We start from the raw sequence: 19,115 nt of genomic DNA, 5'->3' as shown, positions 1-19,115 counted from the left end.
AAGTGTGGTGCTTGAAAAGCACCGCAGGTCAGGCAGCATCCGAGGAGGAGGAGAGTCGACGTTTTGAGCACGAGCCCTTCATCAGGAATGATGTGTGGATGTACAAAGGGACCTCAGCGTCCTTCTACACCAGTCACTGCCAGTTGTGAGACAGGTGCAGCAAACAGTCAGCAAGGCAAGTGGTATATTAGCAAGAGGAATTGAGTCCAAAAATGGGGATGACTTCCTGTAATTAGGGGGGGTCATTGAATATATTCAAGGCTGAGGTCATCTGACTTTTGAAGAACAAAGAAGTGGATGGTTATGGGGAAGGCAAGAAAATGGTTTTGAGACCAATACAGAATCATATAGCACAGAAATAGACCATTCAGTCCAACTGGTCCATGCTGTGTTCGCATACTAAACTAATCCCATCTGCCAATGTTTGGCCCATATCCCTCTGTCAAAAAGCTGGTCCTTTTTCTAAAAGCTGGTCCTTCTTCTCAAGGATACCGTGTCCTTGGTTTTTTTTTCAGAGTGGCGGGAAATTGGCCCCGGACTCCAAAATGGATGGTTTAGTACAGAAATGAAAAGGGCTTTTTTGTTTATATGTCAACAGATGAGACTTTAGGCCCAAGCTTTTATGTTTTCGAAGTGACCTGCACAATGAAAGACGAGTGATCTGTCGTGAAAGCTGAGGCCTTGTTTGAGTGAATTCAGCAGTGGACTGTGTAGAGAAAGGTTGTTAAACTCTCTCTCCTTCTGCCCTTCTAACTTCGACCTGTCCGCCTCTGTTTCAGTTTTACTGTGTGTTTAAGGAGTTTGTTTATTGGGACTGTTGTGTACATTTGGAACAGCATAATTAAGTCTAGTTTAGACCGACTGAGTTCTGTGGGTACTCTATATTCTGTTCTTTGTGTTTCATTCTGTATTCTTGTGAATACATTTATCTGTTTTAAATCCTGGTAGTCAACCAAGCTAACTTCGGGTAATTTTCACTGTGCACTTACTGAAACAAATAGCAAAGTTACGGTCTGTGCTGCCTCCTTAAGAATGTTTTGAGTGGTCTGGCCTAGTCCATAACACCTCCAAACCTTTCCCATTCATGTCCTTATCCAAATGTCTTTTAAACATTGTAACTGTACCTGCATCCCCACTTCCTCAGGACATTCATTCCACATACGAACCATTCTCTATGGGAAAACAAAGGTGTTCCTCCTGTCTTTTTTAAACCTTTCTCCACTCACCTTCAAAATTTGCTCCCTAACCTTGAAACCCCCACTCTAAGGAAAGGACACCCATCATTCACCTCATCTATACCCCTCATGACTTTATAAAGCTTGATAAGATCACCCCTCAACTTCCTATGCTCCGGTGAAAAAGGTCCCAGCCTATCCACCAAGATGTAGGTATATTCATATCCAGTTCAATGTTGGTGCAGACTTGAAAGACCAAATGGCCTACTCCTGCTCCCAGTTCTCTCTCACTATGTCCAGGACAGCAAGAGACCATAAGACCTAGGAGTAGAAATTAGGCCATTCAGCCAATCAGGTCTGCTCCACCATTCAATCATGGCTGACAAGTTTCTCAACCCCATTCTCCAGCTTTCTCCCCGCAACCCTCAATATTCTTGATTCACAAGAACCTATTTATCTCAGTCTTGAATATACTCAGTGACTTGCCCAACACAGTCTCTGTGGCAATGAATTCCATAGGTTTCGCACTTTCTGGCTACAAAGGTTTCCTCTTTATCTGCATTCTAAAAGGTCTTCCCTTTACTCTAAGGCTGTGCCCTTGGGGCCTAGTCTCTCCTACCAATGGAAACATCTTCCCAACATCCACCCTGTCCAGGCCAATCAGTATTCTGTATGTTTCAATTAGATCTCCAAGTGTGGGCTGTAAATCAGCGTAAACCAGACCCTTCAGGATGAGGGACAGCACGGATTAGGTTCAGCAAAGTGAGAATGGAGGGAGAATGTGTGGGATGGAGATTTTCAGCGTTTAGGAAATAAGAGAGGAAAGAAAGTTCAATCTAAATTAGAATTGAATGGATGGGCTGATGGGCCGAGGAGTGGCAGATAAAGTTTCACTTAGATAAATGTGAGGTGTTGCATGTTGGAAAGGCACATCAGGGCAGGATTTACACACTTAATGGTAAGGCCGTGGGGAGTGTTCCTGCATCAAGAGACCATGGAGTGCAGATTTGTAGTTCTGTGAAAGTGGAGTCACAGGTAGACACGGTAGTGAAGAAAGCGTTTGGTGGCGCTTGCGTTTATTGAGCAGAGCATTGAGTACGGGAGTTGGGAGTCATGTTATGGCTGTACATGACATGAGTTAGGCCACTTTTGGAATACTGCATTCAGTTCTGGTCTCCTATGTTAGAAAGATGTTGTGAAACTTCAAAAGAGTTTGGAAATGGTTTACAAGGCTGTTGCCAGATTTGGAGGGTTTGAGTTATAGGGAGAGGCTGAAAAGACTGCGGCTGTTTTCCCTGGAGCGTAGGAGGCTGAGAGATGACCTTATAGAGGTTTATAGGGGCATGGTTAGGAGTCCAAAATGAGGGAGAGAGAAAAAGAAATTTACATTGTAGTGAATCTGCACAGTTACTGGACATTGCAGTGCATCTGGGAAAGGTTAATGAACAACAAACTTCACAGCTGACCATGGAGGAACCTGTGTGGGGGAGCTCACAGAACAGGAACAGAGAAGTGTATAGTCTTTAATGTGTAACTTAGCTGTAAGTCTGCAGTCGTGAATGGAGTGGATTCTTTCTTGATTATATGTTTTACTGACATCTGTCTCTTGATTAAATTTTAAAAATATAAATCACAAGTACTGTGTTAGCCCGGAGCACATTTTTAGAGCAAAAAGATGGTGCTATTTTCTGGGTCTGTAGATTGTGAAGGAGCAAAGGTGGCCTTTATGAGAGTGATATGCTCTTCGACAATAGACAATAGATGCAGGAGTAGGCCATTCAGCCCTTCGAGCCTGCACCGCCATTCAATATGATCATGGCTGATCATTCCCAATCAGTATCCTGTTCCAGCCTTATCTCCATAACCCTTGACTCCACTATCTTTAAGAGCTCTATCCAATTCTTTCTTAAATCAATCCAGAGACTGGGCCTCCACTGCCCTCTGGGGCAGAGCATTCCACACAGCCACCACTCTCTGGGTGAAGTAGTTTCTCCTCATCTCTGTCCTAAATGGTCTCCCCCGTATTTTTAAGTTGTGTCCTCTGGTTCGGCACTCCCCCATCAGCGGAAATATGTTCCCTCCTGCCAGAGTGTCCAATCCTTTCATAATCCTATACGTTTCAATTAGATCCCCTCTCAGTCTTCTAAACTCAAGGGTATACAAGCCCAGTCACTTCAGTCTTTCCGTGTAAGGCAATCCTGCCATTCCAGGAATTGACCTCGTGAACCTACGCTGCACTCCCTCAATAGCCAGAATGTCTTTCCTCAAATATGGAGACCAGAACTGTACACAGTACTCCAGGTGTGGTCTCACCAGGGCCCTGTACAGCTGCAGAAGCACCTCTTTGCTTCTATACTCAATTCCTCTTGTTATGAAGGCCAGCATGCTTTTAGCCTTCTTCACTACCTGCTGTACCTGCATGCTTGCCTTCATTGACTGGTGGACAAGAACACCCAGATCTCTCTGAACAGCCCCTTTACCTAATTTGATACCATTGAGGTAGTAATCTGCCTTCCTGTTCTTGCCACCAAAGTGGATAACCAGACATTTATCCACATTAAACTGCATCTGCCATGCATCTGCCCACTCACCTAACTTGTCCAGGTCACCCTGTAATCTCCTAACATCCTCATCACATTTCACCCTACCACCCAGCTTTGTATCATCAGCAAATTTGCTAATGTTATTGCTGATACCATCTTCTATATCATTCACATATATTGTAAAAAGCTGCGGTCCCAGCACGGATCCCTGCGGTACCCCACTGGTCACTGCCTGCCATTCCGAAATGGAGCCGTTAATCACTACTCTTCCTGTCAGATGTGGGAGATTAGGGAGAGTATCCATGTTACTGGTGATTATGTCTGCAGTAAGTGTGTTTGCTTGCAAATCCTATTGGATTGTGTGGATAAGCTGCAGCGACTCAATGATAGGAAGGGAGAAAAGCCGCAGCTACAGTCAGGGTGATGGGTTAACTCCAGGAAAGGTAGGAGGGGTAGGCAGGTAGTGTAGGAGTCTTCTGTGGCTGTCCCCATTTCAAACAAGTCTGCTGTTTTGGAAAACGTAGGGGGTGATGGTCTCTCAGGGAATGTAGCACGAACAGCCAAGTTTCTGGTCTCGAGACATGCTCTCATGCAATGAGGGGTACGTCGGGTTCCAAGTGATCAATTGTGATAAAGGGCTCTCTAGTCAGAGATACAAACTGACGCTTCTGTGGTTAGCAGCGAAAAATCAGAATGGTGTGTCGCCTCCCTGGTGCCAGGATCAAGGATGTCTCCGAGAGGGTGCAGAATGTTCTCAAAAGGGAGAGGGACCGATTGGAGGTCATTGTACACATTGGAACCAATGACATAGGGAGGGAAAAGGATGCGATTCTGAAGGGAAAGTGTAGAAAGTCAGGCACAAATTTAAAAAAAAAGAGGTCATAGAGTCAAGAAAAATCTGGATTACTGCCAGTGCTATGAGCTAGTGAGGGTTGGAATAGAGAGGATAGAGCAGATGAATGCATGGCTGAGGAGCTGGTGCATGGGAGAAGGGTTCACATTTTTGGATCATTGGAATCTCTTCTGGAGTAGATGTGACCTGTACAAGAAGCCTGAATATTGAAAGAGAGCTAATATACTGGCTGGGAAATTTGCAAGAGCTGCTCGGGAGGAATTAAACTAGCAAGGTGGGTGCGTGGGGAGGTACCCAGGGAAATAGTGAGGAAAGAGATCAACATGAGACTGGTACAGTTGGGAAAGGGAGTGAGTCAAACAGTCAGGTCAGGAAGGGACAAAGCAGAGAGCAAGGTAGGGCTAACAAATTAAACTGCATTTACTTCATTGCAAGAGGCCTAACAGGGAAGGCAGTTGAACTCAGGGCATAATTAGGAAGATGGGATATGATATCATAGCAATTACAGAAACGTGGCTCAGGGATGGGCAGGACTGGCAGCTTAATGTTCCAGGATACAAATGCTGCAGGAAGGATAGAAAGGGAGGCAAGAGAGGAGGGGGAGTGGTGTTTTTGATAAGGGATAGTATTCCTGTTGGACTTAAGGAGGATATTCCTAGGAATACATCCAGGAAGGTTATTTGGTTGGAACTGAGAAATAAGGAAGGGATGATCACCTTATTGGGATTGTGTTGTAGACACCCTCATGGTCAGTGGGAAATTGAGAAACAAATTTGTATGGAGATTTGAGTTACCTGTCAGAGTAATAGGATGGTTATTGTTAGGGATTTTAACTTTTCAAACATAGACTGGGATTGCTGTAGTGCTACGGGATTAGATGGAGAGCAATTTGTTAGAAACGGACCGAAGGGGCAAGTTTTCATGCAGAATGTGGTGCGTGTACAAATTTGCCAGAGGAAGTGGTGGGTGCTGGTAAGAGTATGACATTTAAAAGGCATCTGGATAGGTATATGAATAGGAGGGGTTTAGAGGGTTATTGGCCAAATGCTGGCAAATGGAACTAGATTAATTTTGGATATCTGGTCGACATGGATGAGTTGGACCAAATGTTTCTGTGCTGTGTCTCTCTCTGACTCTGGCTTGCCACTAACGTTTGCCATGTCTCTATGTTCAGTTTCTTTCTGGTGTCGGTGTCAATACCTTGTTGTCTCATTCCGACCCCACCTCCCCCCGGATTGACAATGATGACTTTTGTAATCTCTTTTTACAGACTATCTGAAGACGGATGTTTCAAAATCAACAGCTTATGCTTGACTCTCCTGCTCCTCAGATGCTGCCTGACCTGCTGTGTTTTTCCAGCACTACACTTTTCGACTCTGATCTCCAGCATCTGCAGTCATCATTTTCACATCAATGTCTGACAGTCACTCAATCCATCGGGACAGCAAAGATTTTCAACTATGATTCTGTGAGATGGAGCAATGCTTTTTGGTTCCTTTTTCATGTTTTCAGCATCAGTGGGACTGGATGAGAGACCCTACTGTTGCAGTGCACTGAGTGTGGAGTCTGAAACAGTTATACGGCCTGGAAAGAGGAATTCACACCGGGGAGGGGCTGTACACACGTTTGTGTGCGGCTGAAGCTTCAGCCATGGAGAAACCCGAGGAATCCTGCCCCATGGAGAAACCGTGAAAGTGTGGCGACTGTGGGAAATGCTTCAGTTTCCCGTCTGCCCTGGAGACTCATCGGCACAGTCACACCGGGGAGAGGCCGTTCCCCTGCCCTGAGTGTGGGAAGGGCTTTAAACGCTCCTCTGACTTGCTGGACCACCAGCAGGTCCACACTGGAGAGAGGCCGTTCAGCTGTCCTGAGTGCGGGAAGGGCTTTACCCAGGCCTCCAACCTGCTGAGGCACCAGCGGGTCCACACCGGGGAGAGGCCGTATGCCTGCCCCAAGTGCAGTCGGAGGTTCACGTCGTCCAGTAACTTGCAGAGACACCAGAGGGGGCACCAGCAGATTCCACCGGCGTCGCTGATGTGGGTCACCCCCAGGACTGAACCTCCTGCCCGTTCTGACAGTGGGTGCAGTGGGAGCGTCAGCGAGCTCTCTTTGTTTTCTGCTAGACAGCACCCCCACACCCCTCCCATCTTCCCCCAACCCCAGGTTAGCTCACGGGCGGCACAGTAGCTCAGTGATTAGTGCCACTGTGTCACATCGCCAGGGACCGGGGTTCGATTCCACCCTCAGGGTGACTGTCTTTGTGGAGTTTGTACATTCTCCCCCCATGTCTGCAAGGGATTCCTCTGGGTGCTCCCACAATCCAAACATGAGCAAGTGAATTAGCCAAGCTAAATTGTCCCAGCGTGTTCAGGGATGTGTAGGTGCAGTGTATTGTTTAGGGGGTAATGTAGACTAAGGTAGGGGAGTGGGTTACTCTTCAGAGGATCTTTTTTTTTTAAGATTAGATTACTCAGTGTGAAAACAGGCCCTTCGGGCCAATAAGTCCACACCGACCCGCCAAAGCGTAACCCACCCAGACCCATTCTCCTACATTTACCCCTTCACCGAACACTACAGGCAATTTTGTATGGCTAATTCACCTAACCTGCACATTTTTGGATTGTGGGAGGAAACCGGAGCACCTGGAGGAAACCCACGCAGACACGGGGAGAACGTGCAAACTCCACACAGAGTCACCTGAGGCCGGAATTGAACCCGGTTCTCTGGCGCTATGAGGCAGCAGTACTAACCACTGTGCCACCAGTGTGGACTTGTTGGGTGAAAGGGCCTGTTTCCCTGTAGGATTCTGTGAGCTTTGCTTGCAGTGTTGCTCACTGAGCCCAGGACTGCACGTTCCCACTGAAGTTATCCGCACAAACCTCAGATGGCATCCAAACCAATGTACCAAACTAAAGGGGTAGCCATGGGCACCCGCATGGGACCCAGCTATGCCTGCCTCTTTGTTGGGTACGTGGAACAGTCCATTTTCCTCAGTTACACCTGTTCCTCCAGGACATCGATGACCATATTGGTGCCACTTCATGCTCTCACAAGGAGTTTGAACAGTTTGTCGTCTTTATCAACACCTTTCACACCGACCTCAAATTCACCTGGACCATCTCCCTTTCCAGGACCTCTCCATCTCTGGCTACCGACTAACCGTGGACATCTACTACAAGCCCACCGACTCCCACAGCTACCTAGATTACGCCTCCTCCCACCCCACCTCCTGTAAAAACACTATCCCTTATTCCCAATTCCTCCGCCGCATCTGTTCCCAGGATGACCAATTCCACCGTAGAAAATCCCAGAGGGCCTCCTCCTTCCAAGTTCGCAATTTCTCTTCCCACGTGGTCGACAATGCCCTCCAGCACATCTCCTCCACATCCTGCAACACCGCCCTTGAACCCCCCCCCCAATGGAACAAGGACAGAACCCACCCCCAACCGTCCTCACCTTCCACCCCACCAACCTCCGGATACATCACATCAGCCTCTGCTACCTACAAACGGACCCCACCACCAGGTATATTTTTCTCTCCCCACCCCTACCAGCATTCCAGAGAGGCCATTTCCTCTGCGACTCCCTCGTCAGGTCCATGCGCCCACAACCAGCCCACACCCCACTCCCGGCCCCTTCCCCGCCACCACAGGAAGTGTAAAACATGTGTCCATACCACTCCACTCACCTCTATCCAAGGCCCCAAAGGATCCTTCCACATCTGACAGAAATTTCCCTCGACCTCCACCAGTGTCATCCACTGTATCCATTCCATCCAATGTGGTCCTCTCTCTGTCGGAGAGACAGGACGCCAACTTGTGGATTGTTTCAGAGAACCACTCTGGGATACCCACAAACCCCACCGCCCTGTGGCTGAACACTTCAACTCCCCCTCCCATTCCATCAAGATCATGGAGGTCCTGGGCTGTCTCCATCCCAAACCCTTACCACCTAACGCCTGGAGGAAGAACACCTCTTATTCCACCTTGGGACCCTGCAACCACATGGGATCAATGTGGAATTCAAAAGTTTCCTCATGTATCCTCCTCCTCCTCCTCTTCCCCCCCCCCCCCACCTTATCACAGCCCCAAGCCTCCACTTGCCCTCCTGACCTGTCCATCACCTTTCCCATCTATCCGCCCCACCCTCCTCTCCGACCAATCATCTTCATCTGCTTATCACATTCTCAGCTACCTTCTCCCCAACACCACCCCCCCCTTCCATTTATCTCTCAGCCCTCCCGGCCCACAAGCCTCATTGCTGATGAAGGGTTTATGCCCTAAACGTCAATTCTCCTGCTCCTTGGATGCTGCCTGACCTGCTGTGCTTTTCCAGCACCACACTCTCGACTGTGTCCACCGATGTTGTCAGAGATATAGGACCTGCTCCAAACTGATCCACAGTCCAGTTGATGGGACAGGAAACCGCTTCCTTTCTCGAGACAAGTCTCCCGGAGAGAACTTGCTGGTTAACTGATGTACTGAACTTCACAGTGTCCCACTGCTCTCAGTTATCTGGAAGGGGTCCACACATGTGCCTAAGGTGGTGCTCGAGACCTTTAATATCTCTTTGGGATTGATCCCCATTCATTTGAGGCTGTGTAGTCATACAGTCTGGAAACAGACCGTTCAGTACATGATCCCCAACTAAACTAGTCCCACCAGCCGACTCCTGGACCTTATTCGATATTCATAGTCATAGAGATGCACAGGACGGAAACAAACCATTTAATCCAACTCATTCATGCTGACCAGATATCCTAATATAATCCTACCGAAGGATGCAGGATTAAGAGTTCTCTTTGGCAAGAGACCTTAACAAGCTGTAGTAATGGACTCAAAGTATGCAATCATATTTCATCTCCTATTTTAGAGACATGGTAACTAGATTTAGCCCGTCTACAATAATATATATAAAGAGGAGGGGATCATAACACAGGTAATGGAAAAATGAATAAGGAATGGAAGGGGTGGGGGGGAATGGTAGCTAAAATACAGTGAAATGGGGGGATTTCATTCAAACCTAATTTTGAGGTATGTATGAAAATATAGAGATTGCAGTACTGAACATGACAGTAAAATGTCCCTTTCCGAAAGTAGCATGTGCAAGAAATCAGACAGGTACATAAAATCCCGACAGTGCAGAAAGAGGCCATTTGTCCCATTGAGCCTGCACTGACACACCAAAGACCATCCCACCCAGGATCATCCCGTTCTCCTGCATTTAGTATGACTAATCCACATAACCGACACATCACAGAGCAATTTCGCATGGTCAATCCACCTAACCTGCACATCTTTGGACTGTGAAAGGAAACCCATGCAGACAGGGAGAACATGCAAACTCCACACAGACACTCACCTGAGGCTGAAATTGAACCTGGGTCCCTAGTGCTGTGAGGTAGCAATGCCAAGCACTGTGCCACCTCAATGTGATATAAAATTTAAACAAATGCTCTAAGCTGCAAATTTGTCCATGTGAAGAACTTACTGCAAATGATTTGAAGCAAGATGCAGATGAATTGTGTTTTGGGAGAGATCCAGAACATATTTCATTAATGATTGAAAATCTTCGACCTTTGGAATGGTCTGCGAGAGAGTGTGTTGGAGTCAGATTCAATTATGGCATTCAAAACATAGTTGGATCATTAAACTGAAAAGGAAAGTAATCCGTGTTCGGTGAAGAGGAGCACTGGATACTGTGGTGATTATAATGAGGTCAGTCAGGTGAGTTCCCTTATTGGGGGTGTTCACCTGCTCTTAACATTTCACTTCAATAACCTTTAGGTTCCCAATATCTGTCGGGCGCTTTCTCTGTTCAAGTGTCTACTCGAGTGACTCAGTGTCAAATTTTGTTTATGAATTGTTCCTCTGATATCTCATTAGAGGGGCTATGATATTGACAGTGGTGTCTAAATAGTTGTGGGTCACAATGTGCTCAAGTGAGAAAGAATAAACTGACCATTCTTAAATATTCATTTTTAAACCATGGAAATAAAATTAATGTTTGGAAAATATCCAACTTGTCATGTATGAAGAAGATCAGAAATAGGAATGGGAATAGGTAATTGACTGTTGAGATGCTCTGTCTTTCATCACCATCCATGGCTGATCATTTATCTGAATTCTCTTTCCTGCACGTTTTGTTTTCCATGTCTTCACCTGATGAAGAGGCTACGCTCCAAACGCGTGCGATTTCAAATAGACGTGTTGGACTATAGTTGTGTGACTTATGACTGAAAAAAATTGAGTATGTTATTACACAGACTGGAGCAGTGGGATTTAAACCTGAGCCTCAGGGCTCTATGGGAGACTACAGCTGCATCACAAAAAAAGCCCTCTGTAGTAAATAGGTCCTCTTCTGTTAAATGAGAGGAAACACCTTCCTCCTCAACATGAGACATGACCACTGTAACCCCACAGCCCATTACAGTAAATTGAGCCCATCTCCTGTTGAATGAATGAGTGAGAACACCTTCCTCCTGAACCCCTCGAGCCCATTGTAGTAAAGGGGCGGGGACAGTGAAGGGCCTGCGAACCTCTCCACCAATCTCAAAGGCTGCGGTCGGTGCGGACGAATCGGAGAGCGACATTCCGGGTTGTGTCTTCCTTTTTAACTGCAAAGACGGCCGCCATTGGTCAGGTGGAGTAAGGTGTACTCTGATTGGAGGGAGCGTGGATGACACGCGTCACTGAAGGAGGAGACGGAAAGAAGAAGAAAAACAAAGATGGCGGCGCGAGGCTGCGGTTTTCTCATCGACTCAGCGGGCGGTTTCTGACGGAGGGAGGGGGGCAGACAGGCATCGTTTACCTCAGAAAATACCTTTAAAATACATTTCAAATTAAAGCCGGAACTTTTCAAACAAAAGTTGTGAAGAAAAGGAGACAGTCCCCGGTGGGGTTTATTGTTTATTTTTGTATAATTTCCGGGGCCCGGGAAGGGGGAGGTGACGGTTACCGGGTGAACGAGAAAACAAATTAAAAATGTCGGCGGTGGAGGAGAGAGAGCCGGCGCCCGCGGCTTCTTCGGCGGCGGCCGGAGCCCAGGAGCTCAACAACCCCCCGGAGCTGGAGGAAGGTCCGAGCTCCAAGAAGCGGGGGGTCCGGCTGGAGGCTGGATTTGCTCAAGGCTTGTATCTATTAACTTATTTAAATGGTACCTACTGTATGGGGCTATGGTTTACATTAAAACCGGAGGATCATGTCAGAGTGTTTGTTTATATTTAGCAGTTGTAGTTGGTAAAATACACTCCCTGGAGGAGCACCTTCTATGATGCTGCATTTCTTGCCTTCTGCCCTTCCCCCATTTGTTATCTCACATCTTATTTGGTCAAATTTAATTTCATACTAATGAGATTAGGTATTCTCTGTGTGTTATTAATTTGTTTGTTGGATTATTGTAAGAAAAAAATAATGTTGTCATGTCATTTCTGATGTCAGAGTTTGACATTGAATGTGCAGATGTGAATATCAGTAAGTTGTGAAAATAAATCAAGAACTTGTGGTTCTAACAAAAAAAGCGGTTCACTGATATTAATAGCATTGTCTCTTTTGAGGATGATGACTTGAGTCTGACCAACAAACCGTTTCATGTAGTCACCCAATTTAATTAAAATTTTCTTTAACTTAATTGAAGAAAATAACTGGCAGGCTAAGATTTGTACAATTTGTTTATAAGATTTATTTATACGTCCATTGCTCTCAATGTGGTCTCTGCCACATTAGGGAGACTGGACGCCAACTTGCAGAACATTTCAGGGAACAGCTCTGGGACACCAAAACTAAACAACCCCACCGCCTTGTGGCTGAACGCTTTAACTCCACCTCCCAATCCATCAAGGACATGCAAGTACTCTGCTGCCTCCCCCTTCAAGCTCTAGGTACCTGACACTTGTGGGAAGAACACCTCGTCTTCTGCCTTGGGACCCACGAACTGCATAGGATCAATGTAGATTTCACCAGTTTCCTTATTTCCCCTCCCCTTCCCCCACACCACACACCTTGTCCCAGATCCAGAGTTGAAAAATGTGGTACTGGAATAATGCCGAGAGGCCATGCCTCTCGGAATTCCCTGGCTGTTCTCTGGCATGGCACTCGTCCACAGATTCTATCAACAAACAGATTGACCTGGACCCAATATACCGGCCACTGGAGTTGGAACTGACAAAGGGAAGCGGCAGAGACAAACCACTATAAATGCCGGAGGAAACATCACAGAAGCACTTCACAAGAGGCTCCCACGCACTGAGGATATCACCTAGACAGGGGATGAAACATCTGCAACAAAAATTCCCACCTCGGCAAACACAATCACAACGAGCACCCGAGCTACAAATCTTCTCAAACTTTGAATTGAGCATAGGAGTTGGGACATCCTGTTGCAACTGTCACACATGTCACACAACACAAGGCATGGTCCTTCTCTGACTTACCATCCCTTTGAATATCAGGGGGAAGACACCCCTTTAATTGTAACATTCAGGAAAGATGCCTTACTTCAACAAAAATGTGCTGTGCTGTGCTCACAGATGCTTGGACAGAGAAAGGAAGTTGCAGTCTGGGGTGAAGCTCAATATTCATTCAGAGAGAGAGAGGAGCAGCAGTAGCTTCAGAAGCTCATGGTCCAACTTGTGCATTCAGACAATTGTTGGGCGGGGGGGGCTCTTCTGGGCAAAATCTGGGAATGAAGCAATGTCTCCACCTTTCCATTCCTTATCCTGGGAGGGAGAGAGAAGGGGGGAAGCACTGTTCACTTGCAGCAACGGGAGGCAGAAATTATGAATCCAAGCAGGGAGCAGACTCTGCAAAAGTCAGTTTCAGTCAGCTTCTTCTGAAATATTGTGTGCAATTCTGGTCTCCCGCCTATAGGCAGGATGCTGTGAAACTTGAAAGGATTCAGAGAAGAGTCACAAGGCTGTTGCCAGGGAAGGAGGGTTTGAACTACAAGGAGAGGCTGAATAAGATGGGGCTGTTTTCCCTCGAGCATCGCAGGCTGAGTGTGTGTTTTTTAAAGAGGTTTATAAAAACTTGAGGAGTGTTGACGGGGTAAGTACACAAGGTCTTTTCCCTGGGATAGGGGGAGTGCAGAACTAGAGGGCATAGGTTTAGGGCGAACGGGGAAAAAATTAAAAGGGACCTTGCAGTCAACCTTTTTTTGCAGAGGGTTGTGTGTGTATGGAATGAGCTGCCAGAGGAAGTGTTGGAGGCATCTGGATGGGTATATGAATAGGAAGGGTTTAGATGGATATGGACCAAGTGATGGCAAATGGAACTAGACTAATTTTGGATATCTGGTCAGCAGGGACAAGTTAGATTGAAGGATCTGTTTCTGTGCTTTACGTCTCTGACTCTGACTGGTGAAAAGCGTTGGCATTCGTCGAAACATTTATGCAACAGAAAATTATGAGAGAGTAAAGATAAGCCTCACGTCGTTGATTCATGAATCCTGGTGTAGTATGGATGTATTTCCAGTAATAGAGTCAGTATAGCATGGAAGGAGTCCAAAAGACGGCTTCTTTTACAAAAAGTCACACTTAAAACTTAAATCTGAGTCTTCTGGAAATGTAAGACAACCGTGCGTTAATATAAGACAGATAAGTCTGGGGTATATGTTACATATTTGATGGAATGTTTAAGGCTCTAAAAGCATGATGTGCAGTGTTTCTGGGCTCATAATATTGTACTGCAGAATATTGTATATCTTCAGTAAGAACGTCAATACCGCATGATAGATGTTCATTCAGCAACTTGAGTGAACTCTTCATGGAGTATGCAATCCACCACATTACCCTGCTGTATTCATTTACATATAGATCAGCACAAAGATCTTGGGTATTAAGAGAGGAAAGAATGTTCCACAGAAACTACAATTGTGTGTTCTGATTTTCTATTGTGGACTGACAGCGATGACCTTTGTAATATTCCTGTGGAAAGAGATTGCAAGAGAAGAATTTAGAGGCAGAAATCTCAGACCAAACAAGTCTGACAGTTGGTTGATTCACCAGGACTTGGATATTGATGGCCTTGAAAACAAAGGGGAGAAGGTCTGCCTGCTTTGTTAGGTTTTAAACGTCAGTGTGACTGGAGACTCAGTCTCACATACCCACACACCAGAGTCGTGATTGGAACATGCTTTACAGACTGAATGAGAGAGTCCTCCAATGATCAGAGGGTTCACCAGTAACACCACGCATATGCTGTAAGTGTGAGCGAGTTTCAACTGATTGTTGAACCTGGAGAAATATGAGGACACCTGCACCATGGAGAAATCATGAAAATGCAGGGAGTGTAGGAATGGTTTCCCTTCCCCGCCTGCGCGATATTCATCAGCATTTGCACACCGGGCAGCGGCCATTCACCTGCATTCAGCACGGGAAAGGCTCCACTCAGTCGCATCACCTCTTGGTCCGTACCGGGGAGAAACTGCTCATCTGCCCTGTATGCTGAAGCAGATGAAGGACATTTTTTTTTATCCTGGATGGAGCATACTGCAGGTATACCTGAAATAGATACATTTGTCTCTATCCCATTGAGTCTCCAGCACAGGGCCAGGCCAAGCTGCTCAATTGGTCTCTGTGTTTATTCTCCACCGGAGCCTCCATCCACCCCTCTTCATTGCTCCCCCATCTCCCCTCCATCAGCATAAAGGTATCCCCCACTTTTCGAAAGTTCACTTTACATTACTTCACTTTTACAAAAGACCTACATTAATACCTGTTCTCACAAACCGAAAGAAATCTGAAGAGGATTGTCGCTTTTACAAAGAAAGGCATAATATAAATTAATTCATGGTAATTGCTTCTTTGCTTTAGGCCATTTCGCCTTATGAAAGGAACACTCTATTTTCAAATAGTGGGGGAAAGCTGTATCAATACAATACAGCACAATCACAGGCCCTTCTTATTTAGTTTAGGCACCACCTCCAAGCCTGTGCTAATTCTTAATCCTTACTTAGATCTGCTATTTATTGCCCATGTTTGGTTTCTGTTCCTCTGTTCACCTCCCGTTCATGCGTCTTAAATGTTGTTAAGGTGCCTGCTTCCACTACCTGCACTGGCAGTGCATTCCAGAAACCCACCACCCCTCTGTGTAAATTCCCCACCCCCACCACTTCTCCCCCAAACAGTCCCCCTCTCACCTTGAACCTCTTTTATTTGACTTTTCCACTTTGCAGGGAAAAAAACACCTCTGACTATCACAGAATCCCTCCAGCGTGGAAACAGACCATTCAGCCCAACAAGTCAACACTGGCCCTCTAAAGATTAACACGTGGAGCCCCGTTTTCTTACCCCCATTATCGACATTTACTCCTGACTAATGTACCAAACTTTCACATCCCTGAACATTGGGGCAATTTACACACAGACGATCCAACTTAACCTGCCTCTCCCTGGACACTATGGGTAATTTAGCTTCGCTAATCCTAACCGATACAAGTTTGGATTGTAGGAGGAAGCCGGAGCACCCGGAGGAAGCCCACACAGACACGGGAGGTGGGGTGCAGGGACAATCTGCCAACTCCACACAGATAGTTGCCTGACACTAAAATCGAACGCAGGTGTGCAGAATAAACAGCTGTAATGTAACTCTTACACTGAAGGAAGCGTGCTGTGTACCTTCTTGACTACCATGCCTACCTGCATTACCACTTCCATGGATCTATATGCCCAGATCCCTCTGTATGCCAGTGCTCCTATGTGTTCTGCCATTTATCATACAATTCTTATACTTCCTTCATCTCTATCGAGCTTCACCTTAACTGTCTTTCTCTCTTCATCTCTTTTTTTTCCCCCTCCTCACCCCTCCACACATCAGCATATCATAAGACCATAGGAGCAGAAATTAGGCCATTCAGCCCATTGAGTCTGCTTCGCCATTCAATCATGGCTGATAAGTTTCTCAACCCCATTCTCCTCGTAACCCTTGAAACCTTTGATACTCAAGAACCGATCTATCTCAGTTTTAAATATACTCAGTAACTCGGCCTCCGCAGCCTTCTGTGGCGGTGAATTCCATAGATTCACCACACTCTGGCTTAAGAAGTTTCTCTTGCCTCTGTTCTAAAGGTCTTCCCTTGATGCGAAGGCTGAGCCCTCAGGTTCTAGTCTCTCCTCCGAATGGAAACATCTTCCCAACATCCACGCCATTCATTATTCTGTAGGTTTCCATTAGATCCCCTCTCATCCTTCTGAACTCCATGAAGTATAAACCTAGAGTCCTCTAATGTTCTTCATATGTTAAAGTCTTCATTCCTGGACCATTCTTGTGAACCACGTCTGAACATGTTCCAGGGCCAGTACATCCTACCTGAGATATGGGGCCCAAATCTACATACAGTACTCCAATTGTGGCCTGACTGGAGCCTCTCAGAGCCTCAGAAGTACATCCCTGCTTTTATATTCAAGTCTGATCAAAATATTTACCTTCCTAACCACTAACTCAACCTGCAAGTTTACCTTGAGAGAATCCTGGAGTAGAACTCCATAGTTTCTTTGCACATCAGATTTCTGAATTTTCTCCCCATAATCCTTCTGTTCCAGAGTAGCAGCAGAGATTTCCAGACACCTCGATTGTTTTCAGGGATACCAAAGGATCTTGGGAATTGCCAGTATCTCAGGCGAAGGCAGATGGGAATGTGGTGTGGTCCTTTAAACTGCAGAACTTTCCAAATTCCCTGAGTCAGCAGGAACTCTTTCTGGACCAAGAAACAAAACGGCCACTGAGAAACTGCTACATCAGAAGACCTCAGAGGCAGAAATTAGGCCATTCAGCCCATTGAATGGTGGAGTAGATTCAATCATTCTAAAGTATCAAGGGTTACGGGGAGAATTGGGTTGAGAAACATATCAGCCATGATTGAATAGTGGAGCAGATTCAATGGGCTGAATGGCCTAATTTCTGCTAGTTAACCATCCCTGGGAAGAAGGACGCAAAACAACGAGCTGTTTCCTGGGACAGATGAGCGAAGTGTTTAATAAGCTCATGACAAAAGGACAATTAAGTTTGTCTGTGGAAGGAAGGCCCTGACGTAAAGGGTTTTTTTTGCAGGAAAGGCTGTACCAAGCAAACCACTAAACCTCGAGGATAAGAAGGTAAGCGACAGACCGGAGATCTCCAGAAATGTGGGGAGGTGGTGTTAGAATCTAAAGAAGCATCACATCACAGATTTGAAAGCGAGGAATCTCCACCAGAATTCAACCTCAGAATGAAGTGGCAGCGGTACTTGGAAGAAGAATGCTGCATTGAATCCCTGGACACTTCCAGAGACAGATACTTTTGGTGGAAATTCAGTTAAATTCTGCCATCAATTGGGTGATAGCCAAATTGTGAGGTTGAACTTGGTTACTTGAGGAGTTTTATTTTTGGTTGCTACATACAATAAAGTGTAAATCATTGTTTCAGCAGTTAATTGTGTGCAGTTTCTGAGTTAAGAGCCAAATTGAGGCGATTCACCCACAACCACAGAGAGAGGCTGGGATTCATGTTGACTCCATTGCATTCAGCAGTACATCACGTCAATACTCTTATAAAGCGAAGGCTGACAGCACCACCTTTCTCAAACAGAAACACCCAGAGGACCGTGTCACCTAATAATCTGTAAAATTAGCATTAAAAGTGGTGTAAACGTCTCTAGTGATAAGAATAAATCCCCAACACTTTAAAATCAACAATCAGCTATTTATTTGTCCAACTCTCACGTTGAACAAAACTATTAACAAACTGGATACAGGCCAGGAGCAGATGGGTGGCACTAGTTTAGTTGGGGATCATGGACTGGTTGGTCTGATTCCAGGCTGCATGACTCCATAGCACGGAATGAATGGGGATCCATCCCAAAGATGATAAAGGTTTCAAGCACCACCTTAGGCAAATGTGTGGACTCCCTCCAGATAACTGAGGGCAGTGGGGTACTGTGAGGGTCAGTAGATCAGTCAGCCAGCCAGTTCTCTCCAGGAGACTTGTCTCTCAAGAAAGGAAGTGGTTTCCTGCCCCATCAGCCAGATTATCCAGTTTGGATTAGGTCCTATATTTCCAACAAAATATGTAGACAGGGCAGTGTCTATAACAAATATGTTATTAAACCTGGAAGAGTGCTGAAGACATACACAAGGATGTTACCAGGATTCAAGGGTCTATGTAAAAGGGAGAGGTTGGACAAGCTAAGATATTTTTATTTAGAGCATTAGAGACTGAGAGGCCCTGAGAGAAGTGAAGAGATCGTGAGAGGATGAATGCACTCAGACTTTTACTCCAGGGTTGGGGAAGTGAGGGCTAGAGGGCATCAGTTTAAGGTTCGAGGAAAAAGAATAAAAGGGAATGTGAGGGGCAATGTTTCTTTTTACGCAGAGGGTGGTACACATATGGAATGAAATGCCAGCGGAAGTGGTTGAGGTGGGTCGATTAACAACATTTAAAAAGACATTTCGACAAATACGTGGAAAGGAAAGGTATGGAAGGAAATGGGCCAAGTGCAGGGAAATGGGCTTAGTGTTGATGGACAGTTTGTTCGGCGTGGACCATGTTGGGCCGAAGGGCCTGTCTCCTG

The 19,115-nt window shown here is 46.0% G+C and overlaps 1 protein-coding gene and 1 long non-coding RNA gene across 2 annotated transcripts in view; both read left to right on the top strand.

Annotated features, from left to right (window-relative positions):
* LOC140460123 (uncharacterized) overlaps nucleotides 1-6,978 on the top strand; it is a 98,664-nt gene extending 91,686 nt beyond the window's left edge. Inside the window, 1 exon segment of the mRNA XM_072554521.1 lies at nucleotides 6,288-6,978. Coding sequence (XP_072410622.1) covers nucleotides 6,288-6,758 — 471 coding nt within the window. The 3' untranslated portion in view covers nucleotides 6,759-6,978.
* A 4,285-nt stretch (nucleotides 6,979-11,263) lies between these two features.
* On the top strand, nucleotides 11,264-17,973 carry LOC140460645 (uncharacterized). The gene is made up of 2 exons (XR_011954257.1): nucleotides 11,264-11,699; nucleotides 17,618-17,973. It is a non-coding gene; the product is annotated as an uncharacterized lncRNA (long non-coding RNA).
* Nucleotides 17,974-19,115: the final 1,142 nt, after the last annotated feature.

This window comes from Chiloscyllium punctatum, chromosome 36 (assembly GCF_047496795.1).
Source record: "Chiloscyllium punctatum isolate Juve2018m chromosome 36, sChiPun1.3, whole genome shotgun sequence".
Classification (NCBI taxonomy): domain Eukaryota; kingdom Metazoa; phylum Chordata; class Chondrichthyes; order Orectolobiformes; family Hemiscylliidae; genus Chiloscyllium; species Chiloscyllium punctatum.
The sequence above is the reverse complement of the archived record's forward strand: the minus strand, read 5'-3'. Positions and strand labels throughout refer to the sequence as shown.